This window comes from Cryptomeria japonica, chromosome 2, assembly GCF_030272615.1.
Source record: "Cryptomeria japonica chromosome 2, Sugi_1.0, whole genome shotgun sequence".
Lineage (NCBI taxonomy): Eukaryota > Viridiplantae > Streptophyta > Pinopsida > Cupressales > Cupressaceae > Cryptomeria > Cryptomeria japonica.
In genome coordinates, this window is record NC_081406.1 from 678089532 (window position 1) to 678106286 (window position 16755).

General features: G+C 35.0%; 1 protein-coding gene across 1 annotated transcript; it reads left to right on the plus strand.

Annotated features, from left to right (window-relative positions):
• The first annotated feature begins 4496 nt into the window (after nt 1-4496).
• LOC131036845 (transmembrane ascorbate ferrireductase 2) lies at nt 4497-13633 on the plus strand. Its single transcript, XM_057968836.2, has 4 exons — nt 4497-4977; nt 12380-12428; nt 12647-12846; nt 13256-13633. Exons 1-4 carry the CDS (start codon nt 4831-4833, stop codon nt 13556-13558), a joined length of 699 nt encoding a protein of 232 aa, XP_057824819.1. The 5' UTR covers nt 4497-4830; the 3' UTR covers nt 13559-13633.
• The last annotated feature ends 3122 nt before the right edge of the window (nt 13634-16755 follow it).

Below are 16755 nucleotides of genomic sequence, written 5' to 3' on the forward strand. Positions count from 1 at the left end.
AATCAATTATAATTGACAATAAAAATTTTACCTCTCTGAATATTTAAAAAATTAAATCAAATATTAATTGACCCCTATTCTAAAGGTTTAGTGTCATCTACAAATTCTATGTTTAAAATAGTATTTAATTTAAAAACAAGAGACACAAATCATCATGTTCTTGCCATTAGTTTAGAGTAGATAAAATTTGAGATGAAGATAGAGGGGGAGAGGAAGAGTGTTAGAAATAGATAGAGAGATAGAGAGAGGTAGAGGGAGAGTTAAAGATAAAAATAGAGAGATACAAATAAGAAGATTGATAGATAAAGAGAAAGAGGTAGAGGGAGAGATAAAGGTAGAGAGAGATAAAGAGAGATAAGTATATAGGGATAAGGGGAGAGAGAGAGAGGGGGGGGGGGGGAGAGATGGGGGAGGAGACATAGAAGGATAAATAGAGATACATGTGGCACTCATAGAGGGATAGAGAGGTAGAGATAAGTATATATGTTACTTTCTTTTATTTTAACAATATAGTGTGGAGGAAGCAAGGAAGTTCATTTGGTAAACAAATTTTTATATGAACTACAATTTGTTAATCTTATGGGATGTTAAGGTTGTTGTTTTATTCATGCATATTAGTAGTTGTTTGGTTGCCTTCCATAATGTATTTTTTTCCTTTGCTCGATTTGATAAAAAAGACATAGCATTGAAGCATGATTATAGTAGATATATTCTAAAATATAAATATTTATTTATTTATACATTTAAAATATTTAGTTTTTCAAAGTGAAAATGGAGGCATAGCTAATATAAGGAGGGAGAGGAATAGTATACAGAGAGACAAAAATAGAGAGATACAATTTATAGACAAATAGAGAGAGTAGAAAGTAGAAAATAGAAAAGCATTTGATATGATGTATCTTTTGATCATGAAACATTAGTAGTACAATTGCTAAAAGATTGTGAAAAAAAATCTTTAATTGTTCTTATGTTAAGATAAAATTAAGTTGTACTTATTTCATATTGAAGATGGAAATAGCTATCATTATGTTACTATTCATTTATTGTGTTTTGACTATTTTGTAACGTCATACTATAATAGCTCTTAAGTCTATTATATTACTATTTTGCTACAATACATGTTTATATTATATTGTCATATTTTTATGGTCATTAAACCAAAATCAAATTAAAAAATAATATTGTATATTTTATATTTTTTAAATTCAATTTTAATAATGATATTATATATTAGTATAAATATTTAAAAATATATGGAGATATCAATTTGGAGCTATTTTATTTACATAAAAGTTAATATGTTTTATTTGTTAATTATTTTATTTTATTTTATTTATTTATTTCATTACACAATTTGAAACATAAATTTTATATATGACTTATTTTAGAAATAATATGTTTATTATTAAATATTAAAATTTTGACAAACTTTAACCCCTTAATGTTACTATAGATACCTCTCGATTTTAATCATTTGTTTTAGTTGTTTTTTATATATAAAATATTTTATATTATTTAATTATCAATTAATGTATTGTTATTTCAAATTTGATTTTTTTTATTATATCTAAATTTAATTGACATCTATAAATTTTGTTTTTTTTGTATTAAGTATCATAAAATATCATTACAAAATTCAAAAGTCTTGGCTGGAGAACACTCAGGATGGTCAACGGGCCATATTATGAGGCCATATACACAAGATGCGACTGAAATACAAAATTACAGTTGGATGTCCCATAAACAAAATATTTCATAAAGGATTGTCAACTAACTAAATAGGAAGGAGGAGTCAGGATCAATATTGTCTCCCACAGGGGGGGGAGCCACGTAGTCCATCCTAGCTCACCCTCACACCATACCAGTACATTTCCTTCGACGAACTGGTCTCTTAAGGGGTGGGAAGGCAGACCTTCCAGTTCTAGCTCAATAAAATCCTCTCTTTGTTGTCTTGCCTCCATCTCCTGCATAAATCTCATTAGCGCCTGCTCAAAGTGTGTCTTATTGCTTCCCATACGGTACCAAGTGAAGCCATGAGACAATTCTCGAATGAAGACAAGAGTTGTTCCATCATTCAACCATCTGTCAAATTTGTCCTCGTCCAGCCGTAGAACCACAATGACCTGCATAGCAACAAGGTAACAAATGAGCCTCCTAAGAGACTCAGTGAGGTATCTACCCTTTCCAATAAACACATCATCATTCCTAGATTTCCAAATGATCCAAAGAATTTCCAAGGAGAGAACTGACCAAAAAAGATTAGCACATTTCTTGCCACCTTTAACATAACCAAGTACCACCTCTTCAATAGAAAGACATTTATTATCAACTGAGATGCCAAACAATTTCCATACCTCTTTAGCAAAATGACATTCAAAGAAAATATGAAGCACAAACTCAGGGAGACGACACAATTTACATAGTAGGGGGTTGCCATTATTATCTTTAAGCAGGAGCTTGTGAAGCAAAAGTTTCCAGGCAAAGAATTTCTTTTTTGGTTCAGTCGGATTAGATGAGAATCTCAAGAGACTAGTGTGCCATTTTTTAGAATCCCAGGTGAGGTTCCATATATTGTTGAGATGGGTTAGAATATCTTTAGAATTAGCAAGGGTAGAGTAGATCAGTTTGGCCTTTATTAGAGGAAGGGGGAAGCCATCTCTCCAACAGAGGGAGGAGATTGGGGAGAGTGAAGAAGGGGCAGGTGAGGAGAGGATGGGATCAAGTGCAGACTTGAGGCTATTGTAGGTTCTGGCTTGGGAGAAGGGGAGGTTGAATTCAGAGCTAAGGGTATCCCAAGAGATCAGAGTACCATCTTTCAGGATGTGTTCAAAAGTAACCAGTCCTAAGTTGTGCCACTTCAAAGCAGAACTGTAAATTTTGTTTAAAAAAATTATTATTTATTTATTATACACTTTAAGATTTAAATAAATAAATAAATATATTTCTTTAATAAAATATTTAATGATATAAAAAAAAATATAAATTGAATCATATTAAACAAAATAATTAAATTTTTTTTGAAAGACATTACTATTCAAAATCTTATAGAACTGTTACATAAAGCTAAATGTTTAATAAGTTTACATAGGATATTTATGTGGGGGGTGGTGGAGGAATATTTTTACAAGAGGATTTTTTTTCTTTTGCTATCATCATTATATGATAATTATTATTAACTTAATCTTACTACTTAATCAATATTGTGGGATTAATTTTGCTTATTACTCAATCAATAATGTGGGATTAATTTTACTTACTATGACTTTTTTAAATTAACAAGATTAAATGGACCAATCAATAAAGGCCAAGTCAGACATGTAGATTTTTGTTCTTTCTTTATTTCTTGTTTCAAATTTTTATTCTTGATATGGTACGTCATTGCCAATCCAAAGTTGAAAATGATTGGCAAAGGTAAATAATGATTTTGTACGCATGGAATTCACTCCAAGCAAATATCTTAATATAGGGGAAAGGAATCGGTAGTTTGAGTGCGTTCCAATTCTTGTGATAGAAGTTGTTGATTTAATACCCCCATACTTGGTGATTTAATGTCCAACTTTTGTACAACATTGCACCAATAGTTGTATGATAAGTACCAATAATCGAATCTCACTTTTTTTTTGTGCTGTTTTGGACACCTTGACAAAAAGCATGTTGATGTGGCATCATATTTGATGATGTGGCCCTTAAACCTTAGTTATAAGCATGGAAATCAGAGTGATTTGAAATTTCCACGTAAGATTTTGAGAAGCGCAAAATTAGGGTGCACAACTATTGGTCATTTCCCCTAATTAAGTTGTAAATGAATCTGATAAGGCACTAAATTCTTCTATTTTGGCATAAATGTGCTTTAATCTGAACTCGCATAAAGCTGTAACTATCATTAAATACAATAGCATGATCGAGAACAAACTTGTTGTCAACATTTCCGTGCATGTTTAATATTATTAGCAAGTACTTTTTTTTGAAACTGTCATTAAATACAGTAGCATGATCGAGAACAAACTTATTGTCAACATTTCCATGCAGGTTTAATATTATTAGCAAGTACTTTTTTTTGAAACTATCATTAAATATAGATGGAAAACAGAGTTGTTGTCAACATTTAGCAAGTACTTTTTTTTGAAACTGTCATTAAATACAGTAGCATGATCAAGAACAAACTTGTTGTCAAAATTTACGTGCAGGTTAAATATTATTAGCAAGTACTTTTTTTTGAATCAATAAATTGTTTTTCAAATAATTTTTGTTCACTGATTAATAATTATTTAAACTATTAAAAAACATTCCCGGAACCTGGAAAAAAAGGTCCAATTTTTTCATTAAGTAATTGTTCAAATCACACTCTGTAATCAAGGTTAATGAAATAAATGAAATTTGATTTAAGAAACTAAACTTCGATTGCTACACAATTCCCTAAAGAGACTCAAATGATTGCTGTCTGTACGGACAGTGTATGTGCACTCTGTTTTTTGAGCACGTACACAGATAACAAACACGTGACAGTTGCTTCATGACATCGATTCATGGACACTGGAAGGGGCATCTATAGGTACAGTCACAACATATCAAAAGAAAGGAGGTCAAGTAATAGGACAACATGCCTGAAGTGGAAAATTTGAGCCTCTCTAAGCAATTGCAGTTCTAAAATAAGCTCACAGACAAAGGGGTATCTATGAAAGAAACTCATATCCATCTGTACAAAAAGGCTGACTCTGATACTGTACATAATGATTAAAAGAAGAAAAGTAAAAGCTTTGATATGTGGGTGTAGGAGTAAGGAGGGCCCTGTGAACTTGTGAAGTGAGTAAAAGTAAGTGGGTGGAAGCAATGGCGGTAGCATCAGCAATACCTTTTTCTCTGTTGCTGTTAATGCGGATTACAGGAATGATGGCAGCAATGCTGGTTGTTGTCTGGGTCGTCCACTTTCGAGGAGGAATGACTCTCATTTCAGAGGACCAAGGTCTCATTCGCAATGTAATTCGTTCCCCCTATAATGAAGTTTTACTAAATGTTCTTGTTCTTCGAATTCAATAGGCTCAGATAGATTTAATTTTTTGAATGGGAAATGGACTTTCCTCCCGTCTTTAAACATGAAATCGGCAAAATATCTCAAAATTTGGTTGGCAGGGGATTGGGAATGCATTCGATATCTCTCCATGCTTGAGTTTTAGAAATTTTTTATTTTAGTTTAGTTTTCGAGTGGAAAGAGGGCTTTTCTGTGTTGGCCTAAACCATGAAATGGGCAGATCAGTCACAATGTGGGTGGTAGGAGAGTGCATACAGTGTCATTCAATGCTCGTGAGAAACTACAGTGCCCAAAAACTTGTCGACTACTGTTCAGAACCACTAACACCCACAAAGCCCACGCATTTTTCAATTGAAGTGAATCAGATTCGCTTCAGCTCAACTGGTGCCCTGAAACTTCTTACGACTATTTAGAACCATAAATACCTGTAATGCACATTGCACCCTGAATCATCAAAATAATGGATAAGTATTCGGGTACGTAAACATAGGCCTAAACAGCAGTACATTTGCACGAACAACGATTTCCTCGCTCCTCGGCCTAAACACACAGGCCATTTAGACCGAGAACACAAATGACTGACTAGGACCTTCACATGGCCATGCTTTCAAACATGATTTGTTTTCTGCTAAAACATGTTCTTGGTCGAGCTGGAGAGTGTATAAATGGACGCCCTTGTCCTTGAACTTAGACCTAAATGTGCTCCAGGAATGATCTTGCAAGAATGTTCAATTTCCAAGTTGGGTTTAGTTACAGCAGTACATTTGCATGAAAATAAATCATCCTGTTCAACCTAAAGGTTGAGGGCATTTAGGGCGAGTTCATAAATGATCAGCTAGGACTTGATCGTAGAGCCTTCCCATGACTCTGCTAAGTCTTCTTCTGCTTGTTATCTTTCAACATGGATTCTTGGTTAAGCAGCAGAGTCCATATGTACCCTCATTCTTGGCCTAAAGGATGAGGGCATAAATGACCAACTAGGACTTAAGCCTAGGTTCCTCCCATCACTATGCTTTTGATTATAGATTGTTTTCTTCCAAAATCAGTCTCGGATCAACCTCCTTGGCCTTAAGTTCAACCGCATAAATGTCTTGCTAAGTCTTCAACCTAGAACCTTCCTATGACTATGCTTTTGAGTGTGGCTTGTTTTTGTTTTAGCAAGGATCCTGGTCCAGCTCTGATACCGTGCTATTTTCCTTAAAATGGTAGGATTTTAAGTTGACTTAGGACTTCCCCATGACTATCTTGGTATACTGAGATGCTTTGCCACTCGAGCTACCAACTTCTTTATTGTTCATTGTGTGACTTTTTTTTCTTCTAACATGCCACTGCTATGTTCAGTAAAGTGTTTTAACTGCCAACTAGAGTTTGATCCCATAGTCATCTTCCCCACCAAAATTATATGTAAACAGCATAGTTTGCATGAAAGTCCCCTACTCGCATTTCCTAGAAACGACACTTACACATAATATAACCGCACCTGTATACATTTGCACATACACACCCTGATTTGTATGGCATCACCGTCCTTGTACTGTTTACCTGTACCCCTAGGTCCCCAAGTAACTATCATACATAGTGCATGTATCCAGTTCAAGGCCTAAAGGTATTGTTTCGAGAAGCTTCCTAAACATAAGTGTGGAGCACTTGTAATAATCTACCAAAAATACCAATTACTAATCCTTTAAACTTTAAAGGTGTATTATAATAAGAGAGGCATCAAACAAAGACCTTATATTGAGTAATACAATAATATTCATTGCATCATAAATGAAAAGTAGGAAAAAGGAATAATCTGCCATTATGTCTAATTCCTTAACGCTCTGGCAGCATTCATTTCCAAAATAAGAACCAGGCTTGCAAAAAAATTTCTGATAGATTTTGATTTAGCAGGATCTACCAACAATTGTTTTTGATTAAGGCATAAACAGGTTTTGAAGGGACCTGGAACCCTTTAAAAAAAACAAAGATCAGTCTAGACTTAACGAGGAGTTAAGCCAACAAAGATCACTAAAACTGAACAGCCCCATATATAACATTATCCACATTGTTCCTGTGATAATGCCAAGATCATTCTCATGGCTTGTGATAACTGTGGTAACACTTCCATGATTTGTATACGCTAGAGCACTTCTAGATGCTCGTGGTAATACCATGATCATCCATTTGTCTTCCATAGATGCTGCACACACTCCAGCAGTGATTCAAGATTGGACTCGGTGGTATCCATGCTTCCACCAAACATTTATGGTATCTAGTTCTACCATGGCTTCAGCAGAGTCCGACACACCTTTGAGCCAAACTGCAAAGGCTACTTCACATTGCTCATTACCATAGTGACTTGACCGGCACCCCTAAGGTTTGTGTTTTGCAAGGTAGATGGCAATCAAATTAGAAGATAGGCATGAATCTTTCTCAGGAGTATGTCATTTATGGGACGAACAGTTAAACAAAACACATTTACTATTTCAGTTCTCTCTCTCTCTCTTTCTCTCTGCACCAGCCTTCTCACAAAGCTTCGGCAGATGCACATATTTTCATTGAGTGAATTGTTCATCAGGTTTCCTTCTGGGCCCCAAATTGATATTTTGTGACACAGCGAGACATGTTACAAGAATGTAGCCTCAACTCAGGTTATCGTGCATGATGAGTTCCTGTTCAGTTGGTCATCAAGCAAATAATCCAAAGGTTCAGCAAAAATCCTTGCCTGGTTATTAAAAATACACATCTGAGTATAATTGAAACTCCAGATTCAATGGTTTGTATTGAAATCTCGGAGTTTACCTCTAGGATGGAAGGATATTGGGGGTCATGATGTAACCACCCTCTTTATGGTGGGTTCCTCCACTCTCCTGTTAGTCCCATATGTTAATTGAGTGAAATTTTGTTTTGTAATGGCCATGTAGTGGCCTTGTTGTGGGTTTATTTTGAGTAAGACTTTTATTTGTGGAGAGGAGCGATCTGTGAGGATAGATGTATAGGAAGTAGATTTTTAGTGGTGTTACGGATTGTTCTTTGGGTACTGTTCAAAAAAAGGTATCTGTATTGAGTGCTCATTAGTTTGGTATCTATTTTCAATTTTGATAATGAATAAAGGAAATCCTATCATATTTTCTTCTGGTATAACCTCAGCATTATTCTTCCTCAATTTTTTTTTCTGCATTTTTTTGGTACTGCTTTCAGGCTTGAGCATGTGCCATGAATTGCAGGAACAGGGTATTCTAGTGGAGTTTAATTGCAGGATTATAGTTTTTTGAGATTAACTTGCAGGAGAGTATATGTTTCCATGAGGCAAATTTGCCGGACTAGAGGTTGATTTGTATCAGTTTTGGTATCAGAGCAGTCTGTGATGGCCCAGAGTGGAGTCTGTATGAACTGGGGAAGGAAGGGCAGAAGGGCCTTGATTTGCATCAGTTTTGGTATCAGAGAAGTTTGTGATGGTCCAGAATGGAGTCTGCATGAACTGGGGAAGGAAGGGCAGGAGGTCTGAAGGCCCTTGACAAATTGCTGCTAGGGTCTTAGATCCTTTAGAAAGGTTAGTTGAAGCCTTGACAAGCCAAAGTTCCAAGGTAGAGGTTGATATATCTGATTTTAAAAGAATGCTCAACCTTGATGTATTTCTAGAATTGGTCCAGGAATTGGAGAAGTACTTTGAGATGGAAGACATTGACAAGGATGATCCAGAAAGAGTGAAAATTGCTGCATCCAAATTGAAGTCACATGCAGTGCTATGGTGGGAGAACATGCAAAGTTCAGGAAAAGGAAACTATAGACTCTAGCCTAAGATGCTGCAACATCTGAGAACTCGATTTTCCCTTTTGATTACTAACGAAAATTGTTTAAGGAATTTCAGAATTTAAAACAAAGTGATCAATCAGAGCAGGTTTATTTTGAACAGCTTATGAAGCTTCAAAGGCAAACGGATGTACAGGAGAGTGAAGAGCAGACAGTAACCTGTTACATGAATGGACTAAAGTTTCAACTTCAAGATGATGTTGCATTGGTGAAAATACCTACTTTGGTCAAGGTTTATGCTTATACCTTGAGGCATAGGAGAAACTGAATTGGAAAAACAAAATGATGAATCAAAATAAAGAGAAAAGAGGTTTTTTTAGAACCTAGTATGAGTGAAGAGCCAGAGGGAGGCAAGATTGTGAAGGCCAACTTTTGAGGAAGGGGAGGCTTCGGAAGTAGGGGATAAGGATGACAATCTTTTGGAGATTGAAAGCCTTTGAGATGCTTTATTTGTAATGAAAACCATAAGGTCATGGACTGCCCTCAAAACCCCAAAAGGGTGATGGTGGCCCAAGAATAAGCCTAGATAGAAGAAGTTGAAGAAAAGTTGGTAGAGAACCAGATGTTGAAAAAAGAACCTTAATATCTAGGGACAAAGAAACCTCGAAACTGATTGGAGGAAATGTCTTTTGAGTGAAATGCAAATGTAAAGACAAGGTGTGTAAGTAATCATAGATGGTGGATCTATACACAATCTAATGTGCATAGACATGGTTGACAATTTACAACTTGCTTGCATCCCAAAATCTAACCCCTACAAGATTTCTTGGTTAAAGAATCATAGTGTGCTTGTGGATAAATATTGTCTTATGGCATTCAAAATCGGTCTTTATGTAGATAAAGTCCTCTGTGATGTGGTGCCAATGGATGCATGTCATTTGCTGTTGGGCAAGCCTTTGCAGTATGACTAGAACATAATCCATCAAGGTATAGAGAATACTTATGAGGTTCAACATGCAGGAAGGAAAATACTCTTGAAGTAAGTTGAAACCATGGAAAGAGGAATGAGCATTTGAAGTGGTAGCTTTGTCTCTTCTAGCAGAAGCTAGATTTGAGCTTGTACAGAAAACCAAAATTTTGGATCAGCCAAGAAGTGAGCTGGAAGCAAATTTGGGAGCAAAAGAGAAATGATTTGAAGAGTGAGGTACAACCAAAATTTGATGTGGAGCTACAATGAGGTTCAAGTTCAACTAACAATATTATAGGTGAACCTTAAGAGATAGATGTTAAAGTTTCAGTTGATTGTATTCTTCACTCTCATGGGATTGAAGGGGATAGCGAATTGTGGATATATGAGCATGATCATAGAAGATCTGACATGAATATGATAGAAAAATTGCTCAAAGTGACTGCCTTAATCATGATGTAATCAGTGATGCAAAGTATTATCAGAACAAGGAGAAGAATATTGAGTCTATTGGTGATTGTAGCAGTGATTTTTCTGTAGGTTCTGCATTAGGGACTTTGCCTATCTTTACCAGTCCAACTGAATGGTGGAATCAGTGCTGGACTTTTGACGCTGGAAGAACATGGGGTGGAAACTTTACTGGTGGCTTAAATTGTGACAAGGGATCTCAATTGAATACTTTGAAGACAAGATTACTTGAAGGTCTGTGCCCTCTTACTGGTGGCAATGTAGCCCAGTTCTTCTAAACCAGGGGGTTCAGACTTTTCTAAAACATGGGGAGAATGATGTAACCGCCCTCTTTATGGCAGGATCCTCCACTCTCCTGTTAGTACCTTATGTTTATCGTGTGATTTTTTGTTTTGTAGCAGCCATGTAGTGGCCTTGTTGTGGGTTTATTTTGGATAGACTTTTATTTGTGGAGAAGAGCAATCCTTAAGACAGACATATATGAGGTAGATTTTTGGTGGTGGTGTGGACTGATCTTTGGGGACTGAAAAAAAAAGATTTTTGTATTGGGTGCTCACTATTCTGGTATCTGTTTTGATAATGAATGAAGGAAACACTGTCGTATTTTCTTCTGGTATAATCTGGGCATAATTCTTCCTCATTTTATTTCCTGCATTTTTTGGTACTTTTTTCAGTTTTGAACATGAATTGTAGGAACAGGGTAATCTGTTGGAGCTTATTTGCAGGGTTAGAGTATGGTGTTTTGAGCTTAACTTGCAGAAGAGTATATGTTTTCCTGAGGCAAATTTGCCGGAGCAGAGGTTGATTTGCATCAGTGAAGGGCACCCCAGAGAATGCTGTGTGCACTTGCAAATTCTTCTTGTTGATGAGGAACAAGGTATTGCAGCAGGAATTTGTGTAAGAGTTCAGAGTGAGTGAAGACAAGGTATTGCGACCAGCTAAAATGCATTCGGTATGCCCTGAGATATATTTGACTTTGGCTCAAGTTATGTAGCCCATTATTTACTCAAGAGTCAAGAGTGTGGCAAACCTTGCAAAACTCCAACTGTTGGATGTTAGGATGGGATGAACATTTTTTTGTAGCATCACTGTTTTAAATAAAGGACTACATTGACAAATGTACAGAAATATGGTATAAATGGTTGATCCTGATAATGGACCAGAAAGTTGTCCAAAACATTGAGCTTTAATTTTGTTTGCAAATGTTGGAGAAATTATTCTTCAATACTTTAATGGCCCTGGGGACACAAAGAACTCATTCGATTGAGTTATTCATCAACTAAGTATATTCAAAATTGAATGACCAACCAATAAGACGCTTAACCCAAACCTAGTTGTGGCAAGTGAGAATTGAATTCCTTAATTTATTTTCTTCCTTCTTCAAGTAATCTCTATTTAATTTTGGACTTCAGAAGTAGAAATCTAAAATTCAAAATTCAAATGTAAGCTTACGGAGCTTTTGGATTGCATTACTAGTGAGCCTAGACTCTGTACTTGAATACATATCAGGCGTTGACCTGGAAACTTGTAAGATCTAATTGTCTTTATTGTGTAACGTTAGCAACACAAGCAGGTTTATATTACAAAGCTTTGATTTGTTGCAGTTTTCTGGTCCAATACCATTAAACATAGCCCACCGAAGCATCACTTGAACTTTTTTCCCAGTTCTAGATTAGTGGACTGACAAACTGAGATTGTATCGAAGCAGATTCATTCATGATATGTTTTGGCAGGTCTTTTCATGAAACATAATTAATCATTGTATATAACAAGATTCGTTGTTAGGAATGGCTAAAATGGGAACATTCTGTACGGTATGTAATCTGGATAGTCTTAGAAATCTGTCTCATTACATATTAATAATGATTGAGGACACACTATTGTTCCAAAGTTAGAGCAGTTTAGAAGTATGTCATTTCACCCTTTGAGATCTTGAGAAAGGGAAAGATAATGGTAGTTTCAAATTGTATTGAAATAATTTTTAGCTGCTTCCCATAAGATCTATCGATCAATTTATTGTTGTGCTATTTATTTCTCATTGCATTGCAAGAAATTAATTTGCGAGCTTGTTTCTTTTGCAAGTATTTGGAGAAGCAATAGCTTTAGAGTAGAAATTGACTTCTTACATTTGAGTTAGATAAAAAGACTTACAAAGTTACAATCTATTGATTTTTCTGCAGGTGCATCCAGTATTGATGCTTGTCGGCTTAATATTGCTCAATGGAGAAGGTAGGTGGCTTCAGGAAAGTTATTTTGCAAGAGCAAATTTAAGGAAACTCTTCCTTAAATAACCATGAATTATTATAGGCTATATTTTAGCTATCATTAGCACATGCTTATTAGAACAGAACAGGATAGCAATAATATGTTATATACTAGAAGGGAACAATTTACAAATATGCCTTATGATCTAAATCACTTTTTGTTATTGTTATTGTATTATATAGCTATGTTAATATACAAGACAGCGCTTGGAACAAAAAACTACAAGAAGGTTTTGCATCTTGTCCTGCAAGCTTTTGCACTTGCCCTAGGAGTAACTGGCATTTGGGCTGCTTACAAGTTTCACAATGACAAGGGTATTGGTGGCTTTTACAGTCTACATTCATGGTTGGGCCTTGCCTGCATTTTGTTATTTGGTATTCAGGTTGTCGGCATTTCTAATCTCATAACTCTTTTCTGACTTTTGCTTTTTATTTCTTGTAGCAATGCTACTGAAAATTGGTTTCGTTGAAGACCATCATAAATTATGAATCAATCTGAAAGAAATCCTTTCTGCTTTCATCAATATGGTTTCTCAGTGTCCTCCACTCTACCATCTTTTCTGTATCTGTTTTTCTTTCCCATGTCCTGTTCTTAAAATGCCAAAGATAGCCTTAATAGCGGCACCAATTGCAGAGGACACTTATGCGTACTAGTCCTCGCATTAATGTGAAATCATGCTCCCTGGACCCTGTTTTCAATAACAAAAGAGTTTGATGGTTCTGCGTTTTCAGAGGATCTTTTTGGCTTAATAGTTAAAATCTCACTTAAATCTACTTCTCTAACTTTTGCAGTGGCTTGCTGGGTTTGCTTCATTTTGGAACACAAGGAGTGGAAGAATTAATAAACATACTGTATTACCATGGCATTCGTTTTTGGGGCTTTACATTTATGGATTGGCCGTGGCAGCTGCAGAGACTGGGTTTCTAGAGAGATTGACTTTCTTACAAGCAAGTAGAACAATATCCAGAGACTCACTTGAAGCTTTAGTGGTTAACTGTTTAGGACTTGTGCTGGCCCTGCTCAGTGGATGTGTTATTTTATGTGCCATCACTCCGAGGATGAGTAAAGATGATGTATACCGAGCATTGCAATAGTGTTTCCTCAGAAAGATTTGAAACAATCCATATTTTCAATCAGTTCAATTGGCATCTGATCTAATTCATGTCTTCCATACAGCGTTTGCTATTATATCATTTTGGTGCATACCCTTTAGAACTAGCTACTATTATATCTAAAACAAATCAGTTCAATTCTCACCCCTTTGTGGAAGAATCTCAAGGCAGTCCGTAAAAAGTGATGATCGAGACAAGTTTCCATGGAGTGATCATTTGAGAGAAAAAAAAAAAAAATCTTAATATTGCTGATTTATGCACTTAAAACTGAATTTCAAGAACTTATGACAAAATTTAATGTGATAACCGTCCCTCAACTACTATTTTTTATTTTTTACAATCTGTTCTAACTTAATTGATCATGAATCTTCTTCCAACTATATTACAAATGCCACCATAATCTTGACGATGACTCTACACCACCAAAATAGTAAGCTTTCAATGTCAAGGTCATGCCTAGACCCATACCTCCTAAACCTTGAAGGTTCATTAGTAATGGCCATGCCTACGTATTCCTTTTGGGAATTAGAGTCTCCATAATTCATCCTCCTTTCTTGTATGAAACCTTTTTATTCCCGCTTTTAAATCACGCCTATTCATTAAGCTTTTTCTTTTAATTTAATTCAATTACAATAAAGTGATATCAAACACATTCCAAACAAATGTTGGTTCTACGCCAAAATTAGTGTACAAACACGCACACAAAACACATAGGGACCATATCATTATATCTTATATTCACATAATGATTGGTTTAAGCATACATCTTCTTACATAACATGGCTAGCCTTCACTTGTGTTGCACACAAATAGGTGATTAAGTCTTAAATGCCTCACAAGTACATATGAGAGTTAGCTTTTATATCTTGGCTATTCCGAAAGACAATGAATAAGAAGGGGCAATACTATTGGCAAAACCTACAATAGAGCGAGGTAATATATATTTCTTTAATCAATTACAATGATATGTCCGTCATTCCATATAGTTGACACAACCAAATATATTTTCCTAAGCACTTAACCTCCATGCAATCTGCTTGTTAGAGATCGATTAATGGTAAAGCGATATTAACCAATCTCACGATTAGTTGTGATATTGATATTGATTATTATGCAAGGAGTCGTTAAGAAGGTGATTATGATAACAAGCCTTCAGAGCATGGGCGATCAAGGAGTGTTTAGACAATAAATAATAACAAATCACGGTTTGCATATAAACTGATCCATTTATGTTTTGGAGAGATACGATCGAGAAGCATCTTGTCCCTTGGTCATTCAAGAGATGCACCCTTTTATGTTGCAAGATATATATTGAAGATCCATTTCTATCTGGAAGGCATAGGTTTTTATATCTTGTTTATTCTTGTATCCATCAAGTGGTCAGCCTTAAACCACACACACTAAGCACCAGATTAAGTTTAGAGATTATCAGTCGACTCTAAATATTTAACACTTTTAAGTCTAGAAATGTAGGCTTAGTGTGTGTGATTTAAGTCGTTTGCTATCGAGCATTGCCTTTGGCACCCATTAGACACAACACCATTGATTGCAAGGAAAGTTTGTAAATATTAGACACAATATCATATTATTGTTGCAAGGTTATACATCCATATTTGACACAACAACTCTATTGCTATAAGAGATACTGTATATCAGACATTGCATGATATAAAAGATATTAGACTGTATTATTATTGTACATTTTATTGCATGTCACATCGATATATCAAGAAGAGCACATTGAAGATTGAAGTACCATAAATTGGCATAATTCACAAGACCATATTAGATACAACTCTATCTTGTCATCCGATCTTTATCCCTCATCAATATAGGTGAAAGGAAATTTTATTGTTCACTTAGCATATACCTAATTATATAGATCAGAGATAGCAAGTGGCATTGAATATTGTCATTTAATATATATTTGTCTTCATATTATCAATTATATAAGATCATAGAAAATTCAGATAGTGAAATTCATAAAGTTATAAGGAATTCAAGTTAATTGTCCCATAATTCCAAGTTATCGTAAAATGGGACATTATAGTGTGTAACAAGACAAATCACATAAGGCCATCAATAATATTTTCACAACTTGCTCAACATTTCAAGTTAGTGGATCCTAACATCTATTACCTCTACACCATTGACAAAAGTTGGTCTAGCTTGGTATAGGGTATGTTCTAGCATCTATCACTTGTATGCTAATAGTGAAAGTGGACTAAGTATCATTATACCAAGAGTAGATCTTCACATTCATCACTTTCATGTTATTGACAATGTCCAACTAGACTCTAAGATACGACAACTAGCTCTTGACATTTGTCATCTACATGGTAGTGGTGATAGTAATCTAAACTATGTCTACATCATATCATCGATAGGCCCTAACATCTTGTACCTCTACGCTATTAGTGAAAAACAACTAATTCATAGGATATAATGGATAACACTTAAAATTGTCACTTTCATGATAATAGTGATAATTGGCTATTTGAATTTGTATCAAACTTAGTTCTAACATGGTGGGTCATCTTGTAGTTAGGTACACATAATCCACACGTAACAAGGGTTTAGAAATGTTAGTCAAGTTGATCAATTACATATCGCAATGAAATGATCTATAAACCTACATTGAGTCCAATAGGTTTTGAGATTAAATTATTGACACAACAATAACACATTGAGCTTGCATGTGTGGCCTCTATTCAAACACGCAAATAATAAACTAATACAATCTCAAATAGTAATTCATGTCATTCAATTATTATTTGAGAACACATTATTTATTAAACAAAAATTAACTTACATTTATAATATTAGACAATTTATCCTACCTCTTAAGCATATCTAGCCTTATCTTAACATCTTCATTAAATACACATGAGTAGCTCTCCATAACTATTTCATAATGTAGGTTTGCATAACCCATTCGTAATGTAGGTCTTTACAACTAATCCATAATCATGTCACAATTGAGTTTTTCATGCCCATTTTTCTTATGAGGATAGATGTATCACTATGTCTCGAGGCTAGCTTGTACCCTCCTATTGGTTAATGATCAAGACATAAGGTCATAGTGTTTAATGTTTAATTATTTAGTCTATATAATATTAGAGGCATTCTCACACATTGATATTAAGAAAGACCATGATAATAGTGACTTTAAAACTTCG